This window comes from Spinacia oleracea, chromosome 2 (genome assembly GCF_020520425.1).
Source record: "Spinacia oleracea cultivar Varoflay chromosome 2, BTI_SOV_V1, whole genome shotgun sequence".
In the NCBI taxonomy this organism is placed as follows: domain Eukaryota; kingdom Viridiplantae; phylum Streptophyta; class Magnoliopsida; order Caryophyllales; family Amaranthaceae; genus Spinacia; species Spinacia oleracea.
In genome coordinates this window covers 101720044-101735362 of record NC_079488.1, presented here as the reverse complement: position 1 = coordinate 101735362, position 15319 = coordinate 101720044, and the positions used below count along the sequence as shown (strand labels likewise).

At 37.1% G+C, this 15319-nt stretch overlaps 3 protein-coding genes across 3 annotated transcripts; all 3 read right to left on the bottom strand.

Annotated features, from left to right (window-relative positions):
- Window positions 1-854: 854 nt before the first annotated feature.
- LOC110798095 (fasciclin-like arabinogalactan protein 21) lies at window positions 855-2452 on the bottom strand. Its single transcript, XM_022003236.2, has one exon. The coding sequence runs from the start codon at window positions 2341-2343 to the stop codon at window positions 1084-1086; it is 1260 nt and encodes a 419-aa protein (XP_021858928.1). The 5' UTR covers window positions 2344-2452; the 3' UTR covers window positions 855-1083.
- An 867-nt stretch (window positions 2453-3319) lies between these two features.
- On the bottom strand, window positions 3320-4470 carry LOC110798096 (probable calcium-binding protein CML18). Its single transcript, XM_022003237.2, has one exon. The coding sequence runs from the start codon at window positions 4353-4355 to the stop codon at window positions 3684-3686; it is 672 nt and encodes a 223-aa protein (XP_021858929.1). The 5' UTR covers window positions 4356-4470; the 3' UTR covers window positions 3320-3683.
- A 1252-nt stretch (window positions 4471-5722) lies between these two features.
- LOC110798113 (uncharacterized) lies at window positions 5723-14900 on the bottom strand. Its single transcript, XM_022003256.2, has 8 exons — window positions 14709-14900; window positions 13951-14342; window positions 13427-13479; window positions 13286-13331; window positions 10367-10444; window positions 9078-9200; window positions 7563-7642; window positions 5723-6013 (listed from the first exon to the last, which is right to left on the bottom strand). Exons 2-8 carry the CDS (start codon window positions 14314-14316, stop codon window positions 5917-5919), a joined length of 843 nt encoding a protein of 280 aa, XP_021858948.1. The 5' UTR covers window positions 14317-14342; window positions 14709-14900; the 3' UTR covers window positions 5723-5916.
- Between the last annotated feature and the right edge of the window lie 419 nt (window positions 14901-15319).

Genomic DNA, 15319 nt, shown 5'->3' with positions numbered 1-15319 from the left:
TAGGTATTTTCTTACCCCAAGTCTTGTGCTGTTGATGGTGGAGCGCGGGGAGGCAGGTGATGGTGGTCAGCAGGGGTTGTCTTGGTGGTGGTGCAATATGGCACTAAAAATAGTATTGCCGGAAAATTAGAGTGGGGCTGCCAAAAATTTAGAGAGGGCTCCCGAAAATTTGAGATTGAAAACTTAAGTTGAAAAGTGAAAGAGGTGGGGTGACTTTTTATAAGGGTAAAATCATACTTTTACGTTAGAATTTACGAGCGTTTTTGGCGTACACAGACGTCGAATAGTGATAAACTAATTTTTTCCATTACATAATACAATTATACATTTATACTACGAGGTACCTACATTTTTCGAGATATTTTCTACGAGTAAGTGGTAATTTATCTTCGAGTATAATACTAATTTGCCTCCTTTAGCAAAATTTGGGCTATTGCCTATTGACATCCAATTAGATGCAAAAACTTTCAGTATTTTGCTACAACGTTCAAAATTAAGGGAATTGTTTACCTGGTTTGGATTTAGGAATAACTAACACTTAATTTAAATTCCATCCTCCCAACATTTATCACTTTGCTATCTACTATACAGATTTAATTTCAGAAGATCATCTTCTACTTCCATCATTGAGTTTATCATATTAATTACTCGATTGAAGTTATGCTTAACTAATTCAGTTAAGAAATCTCACTGTAATATTTTGTCAGCAATCCTTGTAACGACAATTTTGGTTTATTCATTACAACTAGCAAACCATAATTTCTGTTGTAAATGTCATAATATCATAAAATTAACCAATTGCTAATCAATAATAACAGAAATCTCAAATCAACGATGCTAAAAACAGAGGATGATTTATTCTACCAAATCAAAACTTCATTTGCTGTATTAACTATTAAGTACAGATTTCTTCAACTAAAAATCTCAGTACAGCATTTTGCATTCTCACTCATAGTAGTAATAACGCTAAAATGCTAAAATCGAAGCAATGCAGTAGTAATTAACAGATATGGACAATTACCATCAGACCTAAATCAAGTGGAACAATTAGAAGCTACGAAGCTAACCAAAAATGACGATCAATCAGAGACCTTGATGAACATCATCTATCATCTCAACCATTGATTTCATGACAGGGGAGGGCACAGCAGGCTCAGTAGTTTGACGCACATTACCAGGGCTGGAGACTCTCTCACCAGATCCAACATCATCAGAGGTGCTAGAATAGAATCCTGACCGTCCAGTATTAACAGCCATTGATTGACGGAGATGAGGGAAGGGAGAGGCGAGTCCGTGCACAACAAGCTTCTGATTGTAGATGAGGTTAGGATACTTGATTTCGACATAGTTAATCCTCATCGGAGAAAGCTCACCGCCACCTCCGGCAGTGGTGATTATGAGATTTTCGCCGAGTGCTAGCGTCGGAAGGACCGTTGACGCTGGGAGAGACTCGAGGTCGGCGAGCTTGAGCATTCGGTTAGGAATAATGTGGAACCGAACGCTGTGGACGTAGGCATGACCACCGTGGAAAATGGTCGAATCGTCGACAGCGAAGATTGTCATGTTGTGAAGAGTCACCAGTTCGGCGTACTTGACACGAATCGCAATCGCGAGCACGCTGTAACCGCTCACTCTGAGGCGGATCATCGCTTCGGCGAGCATCATGCGGTTGAATGCGATGGCAGGGTTAGGGTGAGGGAGAGCGAGTGACGTCAGCTTGTCCATGGAGCAGGAATACGGCGAGACGTGAGAGATGAAGCCTTGGAGACCGTGGATGATGACATGGTCACTGACGAAGAGCTCTGGCCGAGTTATCTGCGCACCGCCGATAAAGATGGCGGAGGCGTTGGCGGATGAGGTTACGGTGAGGCAGCGGCCGGGAAGCACCGTCTCGATTTTCGTGCCGAAGATGAGGCGACTGAGGTAGTCCATGGAGAACAAGCCAGAGACAGTGTGCTCCTGTAGGAGAAGAGTAAGCGAGCACGAAGGACATGTTCGCACTGAGGAATCTACCGGAGCGAAGACCGTGACAGGGCCGAGCCACGGGAGGTGCGAGGCGGAGGAGAGAGAGAGCGAGTGTGACGCCATGGCAAGCTCATGGAAACCGAGCTCACCGAGGACTTTAGTAATGGTGGTGAGAGGAGAGAGAAGCTGAGGTTGATTCAGAGCTTCAGAGGAGGAGAAAGGAAGAGAAGACGGAGGAGGGGTGGCGGTGGTGGAGGAAGGCGACGGTGAGGGAGGAGACAACGAGAGTGTGAAGATTGAAGAGGTTTGATCAATGCCGGAAACGAGAGAAACAGAGGTGAGGATGGCAAAGAAGACGACCTGAAACAGAAACGCCATATCATTGGTGAAAAAGGGAGGACTGGAGTGGAGAGAGAAAGAGAGGACTGAGTTGTTAGAATGAGGAAATGGTGGGAGCGTGGATTTCGGGTGACGGTTATTCGGGATATTTATAGGCGCAAATTTGGATTTTGTTTCCATTAATCTTATTCACCATCAGCTAAATATCCCACCTTCTTCCAGAACTTTCTTTCCTAGTTACAAAATTGGAGTAGTATATACCTATTTCTAATGCTCCGTAACTGGTTTTACCCCGTACAATTCATGGTATAAGCTACTCCCCTGAATGCAATCTTGTAATTAGAAAATGAAGGATTGTCTTTTATATCGAAGTAATTTATTATCTCAAGAAAAAGAAAAAAAAAAACCAATTTATATCAGAATAATTTAGTAGAAAAAGAAGGATTCCCTTAATTTCTTTGATTTAGGTGTATCATTAATCATTATGTAGTTCAAAATTTTGATCGAGTTTGTAAAGGGTTCAATGAGACAAGTGAAGTTTTGTACATAATTAAGAGGGGAAAACCCTTTTAATGTTTTTAGGTTATTTTAAGTTCTTACATGGTTACTTTTTAAAAGTGCATGCTATTAGTAAAATATAAAGAAAATTCATTACTGTCTCTGTCCCTTAATACTCGCACCGTTTTGACTTTTTACACTATTTACATAATTCATTTTAACCCTATTTTATTTATAGTATATGAAAACAAATATAGTATATAATATATTGTCGGTTTTATCTTAATATAAAATATTAATATTTTTATAAGTTTTTATAATATGTAGTTAAAGATATTGGTGGTCAAAGTTGTGCATTGGCAAGCGTGTCTAGTCAAAACGGTGCGAGTATTAAGGGACGGAGGGAGTACTTAGTTAGACAATTAGTCGGACCCTTACTTGCCTACTCCGTTTTCAATATAAATTTAAGTCGGGAAAGTATATTGTATAACGGTGCACCGTACCATACCCCATAAGCTACAAGAACCCACCAGTGCGGTGGATAAAAAATCTGGGTGACATTAACATTGAATAGATAAGTGTTATATACACCGTACAATAGTTGAACTTATACTCCTTAGTCCATACTAGCCAATCAAGCTAACAACTCTGAATGAAATGCAAATTATGTAGTCACACTAGATAATTCCACCATATATATTACAACTTTTTACACAAAAATGAATAAAACAAGATTAAATAAATGATTTAACCGTATGAATTTCAGTAAAACATGATCTTGAGAGAATTATGATTAATTAGCTCAATAAATTCATTATCTCCTTCCCAAATCACAATAACAAACACAAAAAGTAGTCATCCTCTTAATTTTGGTTTGGTGATCAATTAGCATATCCCATCATCATAAGCCTAAATTCTTCAAAATTAACAAACCCATCTCCATCCTTATCAACCCCCTTAATCATAAGATTACAATCCTTAATACTACAATTAGCAAAACCAAACCTCTTTAACACATGGTGCAACTCCCTAGCTGAAATCAAACCATTCTTATCACAATCAAAAACAAGAAAAGCATCCATAAGATCATCTTCAAAACCACCATTAAAATGATAATCAACATCATCATCATCATCATCATCATCATATTCGTCATCGAAATCGACATGATGATCACCCATCATGACAACATCCATATACTCATTCAAATCAATAAAGCCATCCCCATTAACATCCAAGCATCTTAACATCATAGAAGCTTCCTCTGCCACTTTAGACTTATCATGCCCAACACATACCAGGAATTCACTAAGTTCATGGGAAGATATCTTACCATCACCATTTGCATCAATGAACTTGAACACTAACTCTAATTGTCTGCTGAATTCCATGCTTGCAAATGATGATTTCATCCCATCAAAACCACTAAACCCCCTTTTTTGGGGTTTGCTTTTGCATATTTTTGTCACTTTTTTGATGATTTTGAGTTGGTGAACAAGGGTTTTTGCCGATTTTCGAGTGGAAATTAAGCAGTTTTTGAGAGATTTCAACATGATTAAGAGAATTTAGAAGGGTTTTAGTAGGAAAGTATGTGTTTTTCTTTGTGTTAAGGAAAGTTGGGGGGTTGCACTTATATATTACTATAAATAGAGGTATAAAAGTTGGGGATGCTGAGTGAGACTTTGGATATACATGTGAAAATTCCATGTGCTGTGGTTTATTAGTCTGTGTTCTTTAATAATTACCATAATTATTTCAAGGATAGGTATGGCCCACCAAACAATTAACCAGATTCTAGAAAAGGTCAGCCACTTAAAATCTAGTAATTTTGTCTGAGATCCTCTGTTGCTTGAATTGCCAATCATAAGAACAGAAATGCAGAACAATGATTTCTCTGAAATTTTGAGAAACTTTGTATCTATTTCTCATTATTGCTAGTATTGATTGGCTTTATGAATTCTCTATTTGCGGGAGAATAATATGATCAGCGGGAATTGATTTTGACACAACTCCTATTATCTTGATACGGAGTATTCTTCTTTATGAATAGTACTCAATTTTCAATGCTCTTACAGTCAAAGACAATTTTCCATAAGTATATTGTTCTTGTGATCATTGACACGCGAGTTGTCTCGAAGGGAAAACATAATTACTAAAATATCACATACCAAAAGTACTCATCTCCAAGTCTTTATTCTATTCTTGTATTTTGTTTAACTTATTTCAGCACTAGTTTCCACATCTTAAGCGAAATATACCTCTTTATTATATACTTGTATAGATTAGATACCTTGCACGCAAGAAATTTCTAAAATTACTTATAATACAACGTTCAAGTAACAAAAGAATTGTTCAAAATAAAGGAGTACGAGGTACAGAAGATCTTGACAAATCTTCAAAAAATTAGCAAGTTACGATTTTACAAGTATTATTTTTTGAGAAATAAAATTAGAACTGAAATTTTATATAGAAGACCAAATAAATAGGAAATGATAATATTTTAGTCAAATATGCTAAATCTTTTCCATTAAAATTGAAATAAATAAATGAAAAAACGGTGGATGCATACTTGTTCCTATTTCCTAGATTACAAGTGCTCAAATCATGTTTCTACTGCTCATCCAATAACTCTTTAATCATTAAAGAAGTGCATAGAATGATAGAATTGTGTAGGAGGATTTTATTCCTTTCAACTAGATTCATTATTGAACAATTATTTGATCCAGCAGTTGACTAGTACCAATAAGCAATTAAGTGAGCAACTCTGCTCAAACTGAGAGACCTCTACCAAAAATATCCCGGTGGGATTAATATATCCCATAAAATAATTATTACGAGTAATAACTAACTATTAGCAACATAACAATAATCTACTTCTCTTTAGCTTACCCTTCTTAACAATATTTCCAACCAAGAAAAATGTTGGCAAAACCTCTGATTGCTCATTGAAGAAAAATCATACAACAAAACTCGCGACATAACTTAATCTACAAAACCTGATGCCGTCCCATCCTTTAGTAACATATTACAGGAGGAACGGAAGCAACAGGAACCAGAAATCAATCATACAAACTAGCTATGTAGTACTCAACTACTCAGGGACCAGGGACTGTATCATTCCTGCTGATTTTGCACATCTCCGTTAGGTGTAAGAAGAAGAGCAAGTCTACTTTTGTATCTTTCAATGCGTTGTGATCTTTCTTCCCTTAATCTGTAAACAGGCGCAAACGTTCAAAAAGGTCCATCCATACATTACATGCACATCTCCTAGTAATAAGCATTGGGCAGTAGCAAGCTCTAAGCCTCTAACCAAATTAGCTCATATGCTCAAAGTTATATAAGCCTACAAATGCAATAAATAAACAAGGGGAAGAGATGTCTCTAAGGTAAATGCGAAGTTTAACATTTACTAATATTACTAACATTCCACTGGAAGTAAAAAAAATAATTGATTGGAACATTGTTTTTTTGTAGGAAATGCTGTCTAAATTTCTTTAGGGGTATGGAAGTTACAGTTTAGCCCATTGGAAGGATTAAAGGAAGATCACATGGATATTGATTTAGGGGTCGGTTACAACGGAAAATGGGAATGAAATTACTTGTTTGTACAAAGAAGCTATGTAGACTTTCTTTCTTGATGTAATTAGATATGCTTAGGAGATATGTTTAGGGGCTTTCTCCCCCCCCCCCCCCCCCCCCCCCCCCACCCCCCAACACATTTTCATTCTTCTGTTCTAGATCTAGTTGTACTTTATTTCAACTGCATTGAGTCATAGTTCCTACGCTTTTTAAATAATCATAGCACATAAGTAGGGCAAGTTGTAAGGGGTCATTCACACACTCGACGACCCCTAAATCCCACCAAGCCCGCCCTCCTATATTTCACAAATCACACCCGTCTCAGCATGCCCCTCCCCCTATCTCTTAGATCACCACTGACAAGCCCTCCCTTCCACTCTCTCTCTCATCTCATGTGGTGAATCACCGCCCTTCTGCTCATCTGCTTTCTCGCCTCTCCCTACTCCCTAGTGGCTACTGCTGATCTTCATACAATTGAGATTTGACCCTTCAGTGATCATATCCAGAGGTTTCAAAGCTTTGCTGGCCAAATTATGGGGACTTGTGATCAAAACTCAGAAGTACAAATATTAGTTGTGGTTTCAATTGTAGCATTCCGATAGGTGTGGCTGTAGTTTGGAGTGGACTGTTGTCTAGGGTAAGGCGTGAGGCTGTGTTCGTTGGTGGTTTGAAGTGCTGGCAACAAGTGAAAGGGAGGAAAGAAGATGGTGGTGCCTGGTGGATGGTAGGTGACGGGATTAGAGAGAGGGGAGGAAAGTTGGGGGTTAGTTGGCATGGACAGAAGGTAGAAGGGGGTTAGTTGGTTGGGGTAGTGCTGTGGTAGGGTTATTTTCAGTTTTTGGTTTTCTAATTATGTTAGTGGTTTGGTTATGTAATGGCAAATTTGTTATTTTGGTATTGCAATAATTTTCGGACATAAAAGAAACAGAAAGTGTTGCAATTATCTAGAAACGGAGAAAGTATACAATGAATATATGCATGTTAATTAATTCTTTTGATTTACGTTTGCATTTCTACTGTATTCAAGATAACAGTTTCTCTGTTTCATACTACGGTTATCAACATTGAGCCTGTACAGGTGATTTAGAGATAGCATTTGATGTGAAAAATTCCAACTGAAGATTCAATCATAGCTAATAAAAACAACAATGTCAGGCGACACAAAATCAGGAGGGACATACCTTGCTCGAACTCTCTTAGCTTGCTTAACATGGCTTGTTAGCAACTCTTGAGCATTTGAAATATCAACTAAATTCTCGTCCTGCAAGCAAAAATAGTGGAATAAGGACTCCTGAAAATGGGTTACATCATGACAATCAACTTATCCCTTAATGACATTCCCTCCCTACCTCCCCAAATAACTTCCCATTTGAGCTGGGCATAAGTATTTAGGAGAAAGTGTAAAACATAAACACACATACACAACCACCACAACTCTTTTGGGTGTTTATTGAGTTGCCAGCCCAAATCCACTTATCTTACTATTCCACAATTGGTCCAAAAGAATAGTACAAACGAGACACATCTTCAAACCACTAATAGAGTAATAGTTGTTTTCAACTGAAAAATAGACAAGACACAACCCAATGCCCAAAAGAATTACTTAACTACTCAAGCCCTACCCAACGCTACAAGTAATAGTCCAACATAAAATACATTGAAAAAATAAATCAGCAGCCCCCGGAGCCCAGAGGAGATAGCAAATCGCCAAGCAACTCGACCACAAAAATAAAAGGATCCTTTGTAACAAGTCCTATAAATGCCATCTCATTTGATGCCATACGATGCACTCTCAAGTTTTTATAAGTTAGTATTCTCCCTCCCTCCCTCTTTCTTTCTCATTCTCAACTAATTCTCACAACTCTACGCTACTGACTCTAGTTTAAACATTGGAGGGGATGATAGAGATTTTATAAAATGTTGAAGTATCTCATTGTAATTTCATTGGAACTCATGGTATCCACCAGGAATTTTCCAATTCTAACAGAAGAAAATTTCGTAGTATGAAAGAGAACTAAAAAGAAAAAAGTCAAAAATATCAGCATTCCAAGTAATGCATGGCTACACTAGTAACACTACCATCCAGAAAAGAAAAGAAAAAAAGCAGAATTAATACTACCTACCACAATACTACGTTATCTTGAATGCTCTTATGGCATCAAAGTTTTATCATGAATACTCTAACAGATAACCAATATTTGTCATGAATTCTACCACCCAAAATTTATCGTGAATGATCTAACAACATCATTTATCATGAATACTGCTAACATTGAACGGCATCAAAAGGCTATTGATTACCTTACCAACTGAACCTTGCTTTTAAACAAGTAAAATGAATTGATAAGTTACACCATCTTCCACATATATACTCCCTCCGTCCCACTAAGATTGCTCCACGTTCCTAAAATGGATGTCCCATTGATTTTTCCCCACTCAACAACCCATGTGCAACTACAAAAGGGGGGGGGGGGGGGGGGGGGTGGAGAGCTTCACGCACTTTTAAATGAACCAACTTTTCAAAAAAAGAAACAAAGGGTATGAGCAATCTTTGTGGACGGAGGGAGTAGAAGTTATGACCTTGCACAAGAAAAAAGAAAAACATTGAAAAATCTCAAAACACCACCCTTAAACAGTTTTGAATAATTAAGAAAAATAGACAATAGTACTAATATTACAGTCAAAGAACAACCAACCTCGTCAACTTCCGTTTCATCATCTCTCTCCTTTCTCTTCGGTGAGGAATATTCATGCGGAGGCAGAGGAAGAGGCAGATGAAAGGGTTTCGGATGAGACTTTAGAACATCTCCATACTGTGGCTGCAAGTTTTTAAACAATTTAGAAAAATGAAAGAGAAGAACTCTGACCAAGTACGCAACATATAGTTTCATTGCTACTTCAACGTCCAACAGCATAATGATTCTATGGCCAAGGATCATATAGAGATTATAACTAGTTGCTAATTGAAAGTGGGAGTGAGCACAAACCGGAGCAGAACTGAATTTGGACCTGAACAGTGAAGGATTTAGGGAAAGGAAAATAACAAGTCTGACACCTGTTACAAGACTTACGACTTAAAAAAGGTAAATAATGACACCTATGTTATTTAAAAAAGGTAAATAATGATTCACACCTTCCTAAAGTGGTCAAAGGACCATTTCTCTTTCCTGCTTTTGATTTCTCTCATTCCATATTGGACAAGTTGGGATTCTGTTCCTCGATCTGTCCTTTCATCTTCCTACTGCTCCCATTTTTATAAAAACAAAAATAATAGTTAAGCTCTTCTCCTCTATAATTTAGAATCACACTCAAGGCACAGCCGCACAGGTGATTAACAAATTCTCAACAATTTTTTGGGCCTCCTCCCTCAACTTTGTTGAATCAAAATCCAGCAATCTTACTCAGTTTGTCACAAGTACTTCAATAGTCTTAGCATGGAACAAGATTAGTATACTTGTGTTTTCCAATGATCGTATTGTGATTATAACTATAAGCTACTTGAAGGTGGAGAACCAGAGAGGAGGTGATCTGCTTATGCTGATATATTCATATGTTAGCCCAAAAAAATGAAACTTTTAACTATAAAATACTGATATATTATGTACATTCTAATTCTAAACCCTTCATGTTTTACTGGACAAGTAATGAGGAAGAAAGTTAATAGTTCTTGTAAGGTAGACAGTCCGGTTGGAGAATTGAGTCTTCCATTTCTGACCTATTAATTAAGAATGTCAACAAGCTATCCATGTGTGTGTCTGTGGGTATATGTCAACAAATGGCAACTCCTATGTTAAATATAAAAACTTGGAATATTTGTTACCAGTCTGAACCCAAAGATGGTTTTGATCAAACAAACAATTGCTTCAAGATACACAGATATATAGAAGTCAGCTGCATATGGTTGCATGAATTTAGAAAGCTCCATAGATGAATTGTATTCTACAGATAATAAAAATAACAGTAGATATGACCAAATGCTACGTACTTGATTATCTTCTACACATCCATTCCTCAACCACGACCGACAGAGAGCATACAGTGATGCCCCGTCTGATATCCTGACCTACAAAAAGTATCCAAAGAGAGACTTAGGGTAGAAATCTGATGAAAGACCAAAACATGATTTGGTTTCAAGTTATAATCACTGCAAATTTTCAGAAAACACCTAACTGCACAAGCTGAAACGCCAAGTGGATAAGTCAAATACAAGAACATATATCGAAACACATACCTAAACACCTGCCCTTAACATACTTGCACTCTCTAACAACAACCAACTAAAATGCCTTCTCGTTTCAGCATAATCCCAAGTGAAGGGTCAGAATAATTCATCATCAAGTTATTTTGCTGAATTGGAAAACACATACTACTGCAACTACAAGCCCAAAACGTGTTGCACTTTGAGCCATTAATAATATGTTGCCAGTATTTCATTATCATTGCAAAATTCCTGGCATGCGATTACAATTCTTCACACGAGACACCGTAATTGCAGCAATAATACACAAGCTAAAACAAATCTACCTAAGACCTTTTATGAATAGCTTTTTAGAGTTCCATTTATACAGGACTACTGTTAGTCATACTCCTATATAGTGAAGACTTGTAATTTCTATTATTCAGATTTTTGAGAATTAAGTAAAATTCGCGAGCTTTGCTTAATTAAATTGAAAGTTTTATTCTTTCGTTGCTTGGATTGAATTTCAGGAGTGGTTTGGACGTAAGTAAATCTAGGCTTAGATTCAGGAGTGTTTCTAGGACTTAGAGATCTAATACTTAGGGGCTTCAGGAATGATCTTCTAGGCTTGGGGATTCGAATTGTGAGTTCAGGAGTGTTCCACAAGGAGAAATATCGGTTACTTTCGCGTTGTAAACTAGATTTCGAATTAGTGATCTTATTGACACATCACAAAACAGAAAAAGACCAATTAAATTTAATTATTTACAGGTCAACGGTTATACAACAGATAGTAATCTTTAAATTTCTCAAAGCGGGTGCTCCATCCTTTACATCAAAGTGGGTAATAATTGCCTAGTCTTTAAGTATTGACAAGTAGAATTTACTTTACTGGGTTATATCAGTTCATATTTATCAGCCAAATTTCATAATTTGGTATTTCAGCGTACTCTTACCTTGGAAGAGTTTTGATGAATGTGCAATTGTGCACTTTGGCCCTGAAACTGTGAAAGCAAGTTCACGAGCGTGTAAAACGGTTAATTAAGGAGTCTTCTTCAATGAAAATCTGTATACCGAAATCTGATTCTTTGACTAATGATGACAAGGAAGTAACTTTGCATGAGAAACCAACAAAAGAGATCAAGATGGATAAGGTGCATGGCTTCAAGTGTTATGGTTATGAGTCTGTGCAAAGTGACTTCCATAACAGGCATACTATGATCCTACAAGAAATAAGTTAGTGAGGAACTTGACAAGTCAAACCAGCTTTAAAGAGAAGGGTTTCATGTAAAAGTTGCTTCTAGTAAGGAGGAGATTGTTGAACCGCAATGATAGTGAATAGCTCATAATTTAGAAATCTTTTGCCATCTACCCTGGTTTCTTAAGAGGAACAAAGTCAACAAGCCTTGTGCACTGAAAAGTGTTGTGTTCTTATTTTCAACTTTGTGCTCAACCTAGTTAACCAAAGAAAAGTAGATTTGAGGTCACATCTTCTCTCACATAAAGGACCATTAAACTCACTGGTACAGATTGTTATATTGGATTTTCTTTTTCATATGCATCGGTGCTTTTTGGTGCATAAGGAGCACTGTGCACTCATGTCCATATTACAAGCACAAATAAGCCATTCATCGGGAATTTTTACATGAAAATTAGTGTAGACTTTGTATTTTTCAAAAATAAGGACATTTCGCAATACCGAGGTTAATAGTCTATGATAGCCAAAACTTAGCCCAGGAACTATGTTATTTATGTTAAAATATAAAAGAATCACAGAGTCTTTATCTTGAATTTAGTGAGTGGGTCTTTATTCTTTACGGTTCGAGTGTTGAACTTTTCGTAATTATAACTTTGGTTTGCTATTTCAGAACAAAATTCACACTCTGATACACAAAAGATTTGCTCCACTGGGACTAAAAGTAAGTCTAAAACCCTTGCTGTCCAAGTGTCCATCACTTTACCCAACTATTCCCCACAAAATAATATGAATAAAATCGTACACCTTCTCAACTCATCCCAACAACTTCCAAACTACCTGTTCTCCGAAAAGGTAATCTGATAGCAGGAATAGGTTCCACTCTCAAAACTATTAAAGCACTTATCCAGAATCAGTTCCAGACTTCCAGTAAGTCACAAGAAGACAATGTTTCTAATGAGGGAATATGTACTAATTGTTTCATTGTAAAGACCTACGTAAAAAAACAAGCCAGGCCACACCTTAAGCATATAAATTATTCAAACAAAACGACAAGGTGAATATTACTATATAAAATATCAGAAGCATGAAAAGTTTCCATAAACAGCTCAACTTCCAAACTACACTTAAGCCACCTGAATCACAAGAATAAGTACCTAGAGCACAAATTAAACCAACACATAAAACAATATGCACTCATTAGCACATTACAAGCATCGAGTCACAAGGTTTTAGAAGCCCTGTTTTGCTAGTTGCTATTAGCCTTGGCTCAGTTGGTGTCATGAGCTTCAGCTCATTACCTGTAACGAACTTCAGTTCTTTCGATATAATGGAAAAAAATCAGCGAGAGGTTAATTCCTTCCATCCCCAAAAGACAGGAAAAATTATAATATAGACTACTCATACATTTCTCATTATTATTGATATCTCTTAGGGAATATGCACGGCAAAGATGAATTATTAAAGAAACTTGGGAATCAATGAATATCTATAGTATGATTCTTAAAGAGAATAGTAGACCTTAACCTTACCTTTCGATCTCTAAGAGTGACCAACGTATCATCAGTACCTTTGTCTCTGCACAAGTCAAAACAAGAACCGTAACTACAAGTGTGCAACCATGACACCGAAGTTCACACAAGGAAGGAAATAGGCCAGAGTAGATGTTTTACATGGGATCTTTAGGATCATTACTATCAGGAGCAGAGTAGGGAGATGAACCAACCTGAACAAGAGAAGATAATAGGCCATAAGTATGCAGTGCTACCGCAACAATCTAAAGTAGTAGACAGATTGTTCCAGAAAACAAAAATTAAGATGGATATATAAAGAGTAAATTAGAAAGGTTGTTCCAAAATGGTCACATTGGTGTGCATGAGGGCTCCTTAATCCTCAATAAGAAATTATGTGCACAAACAGTCTACCCACTTTTGCACCTTAAACCAGACCAGTCAGGATAGTTGAATTTTGGTCTCGAATGAGGCACATGTGATATGACAATGTAATACCCATAAAACCTAGCCAGAAAAGACCCATTCCGACCAGAAAAAAGTTATAACTTCTAAAAAAAAAGCTTCCAAAAAACCATGAAACAAGCAGCAACATAGCATCACAAAACAAATCCTAGAGCTTAGACAGTTAAGAAATATACAAAGGTTAAGACAGCAGGAAAGAAAAAGAAAGGAATAAAGGAAACCATGGTCTGAGGGCGATTGTTGAATAGAACGCCTCTAGCAGCAGCAGAGAATGAAACAGGTGATATATGAGCCTGAGAAGGATGCAAAAAAGGACCGCGAACAAGATGACTAGAGGGAGCAGACAATCGAGAGTGATGGTGCTGATGTTGATACTGCTGAAGAGCCCACGAGTTAGGGGCAATGGAACTTGCCACTGGATCAGGCAATATGCCTCTAGGTGCCGGAAGCAATCCACGACCGGTAGATGCTAATGGATATCGAATCGAATCTGAAGCATTGGCCAAGCGAGGATGCAAGTAGGTTTGAGTTTGAGGTGTGGTTGGAGCTGCTAATAACCCAGGCTGATGCTGTCCAGTCCCGTCCATGAGCTAGCGCAGGAGGGGCGCCCACCCTGGGCCAAGAGAGATGAACAGTGATTGTCAGAAAAATCAAACCATATCAAAAAGGATTATGCGAATTCCAAGTAGAATTATGAAGTGGAATTATACGAATGTGAAGTAGAATCATGAAGTGGGTATACACTAATTAGGCATAAAACAACACCAAAACTAACCCAACTGAATATATTTAACAATTTGAAACCCATCATATCAGAAAAATTGAATCTTTAATCCTAATCAATCTTATTAGAATCGTATCAAAACAAAGCTAACTAAAAACCAACACAATGTATATGACAATTAAGAGAATTATAATCAATAAAAATACAAATAAAATCAACAGAAAAATCAATACAAAAATACTTGTAGATAATTACCGAGAATAGCAGCAGCAGAGGAGAGGTGGTTGACAGAGGTGCCGCCGACTACAACTACAAGATGCTGGTTTTGTTGTTAGGGTTTAAGAGGAGGAGATTCGAGAGGAGAAGGAAGGAGATGCGGGAAGACTGAGGAGGAAGGGGGAAGGAGATGCGTTCCCGCATTTGCCACATTTGGAGTATGGGGTATTTGTATTTCGAATGTTAAATTTGTTTATACGATTACAATTTGGGTGCACCAAATAATCTCATTCATTGCTTTTTATTCCTTTTTATTATTGTTTTTTTTTCAACCTTCTAAACCCAATATTTAAACTTAATTATCTCCAATTATATACAATATACTAAAAAATTATAAATATTTGATATCATAAAATTACACATTAAGACGGATAAAATAAGATCTATATGAATGTGTTTTAAATTACATATTAGAAAGAAATTAGAAAATTTTGCTCAACTGTGAATAGTATGAGGATTTCAAATATGACTAATATTCGAGAACGGAGAGAGTATGTATTACGGATTGCGAGTATGTTACACTTTACTACATGTCAAAAGAAAATGGGATATTTTGATTATTATATAGGACAAAAGAGATACATGTGTGT

Coding starts and splice junctions, on each gene's coding strand:
- LOC110798095 (XM_022003236.2), bottom strand. CDS start 2,343: ATGGCGTTTCTGTTTCAGGTCGTCTTCTTTGCCATCCTCACCTCTGTT.
- LOC110798096 (XM_022003237.2), bottom strand. CDS start 4,355: ATGTTGAAATCTCTCAAAAACTGCTTAATTTCCACTCGAAAATCGGCA.
- LOC110798113 (XM_022003256.2), bottom strand. CDS start 14,316: ATGGACGGGACTGGACAGCATCAGCCTGGGTTATTAGCAGCTCCAACC. Junction 10,445..13,285: donor TCACTCTTAGAGATCGAAAG/GTAAGGTTAAGG, acceptor TACTTTTTGTAG/GTCAGGATATCAGACGGGGC. Junction 9,201..10,366: donor GATGTGTAGAAGATAATCAA/GTACGTAGCATT, acceptor AAAAACTTGCAG/CCACAGTATGGAGATGTTCT.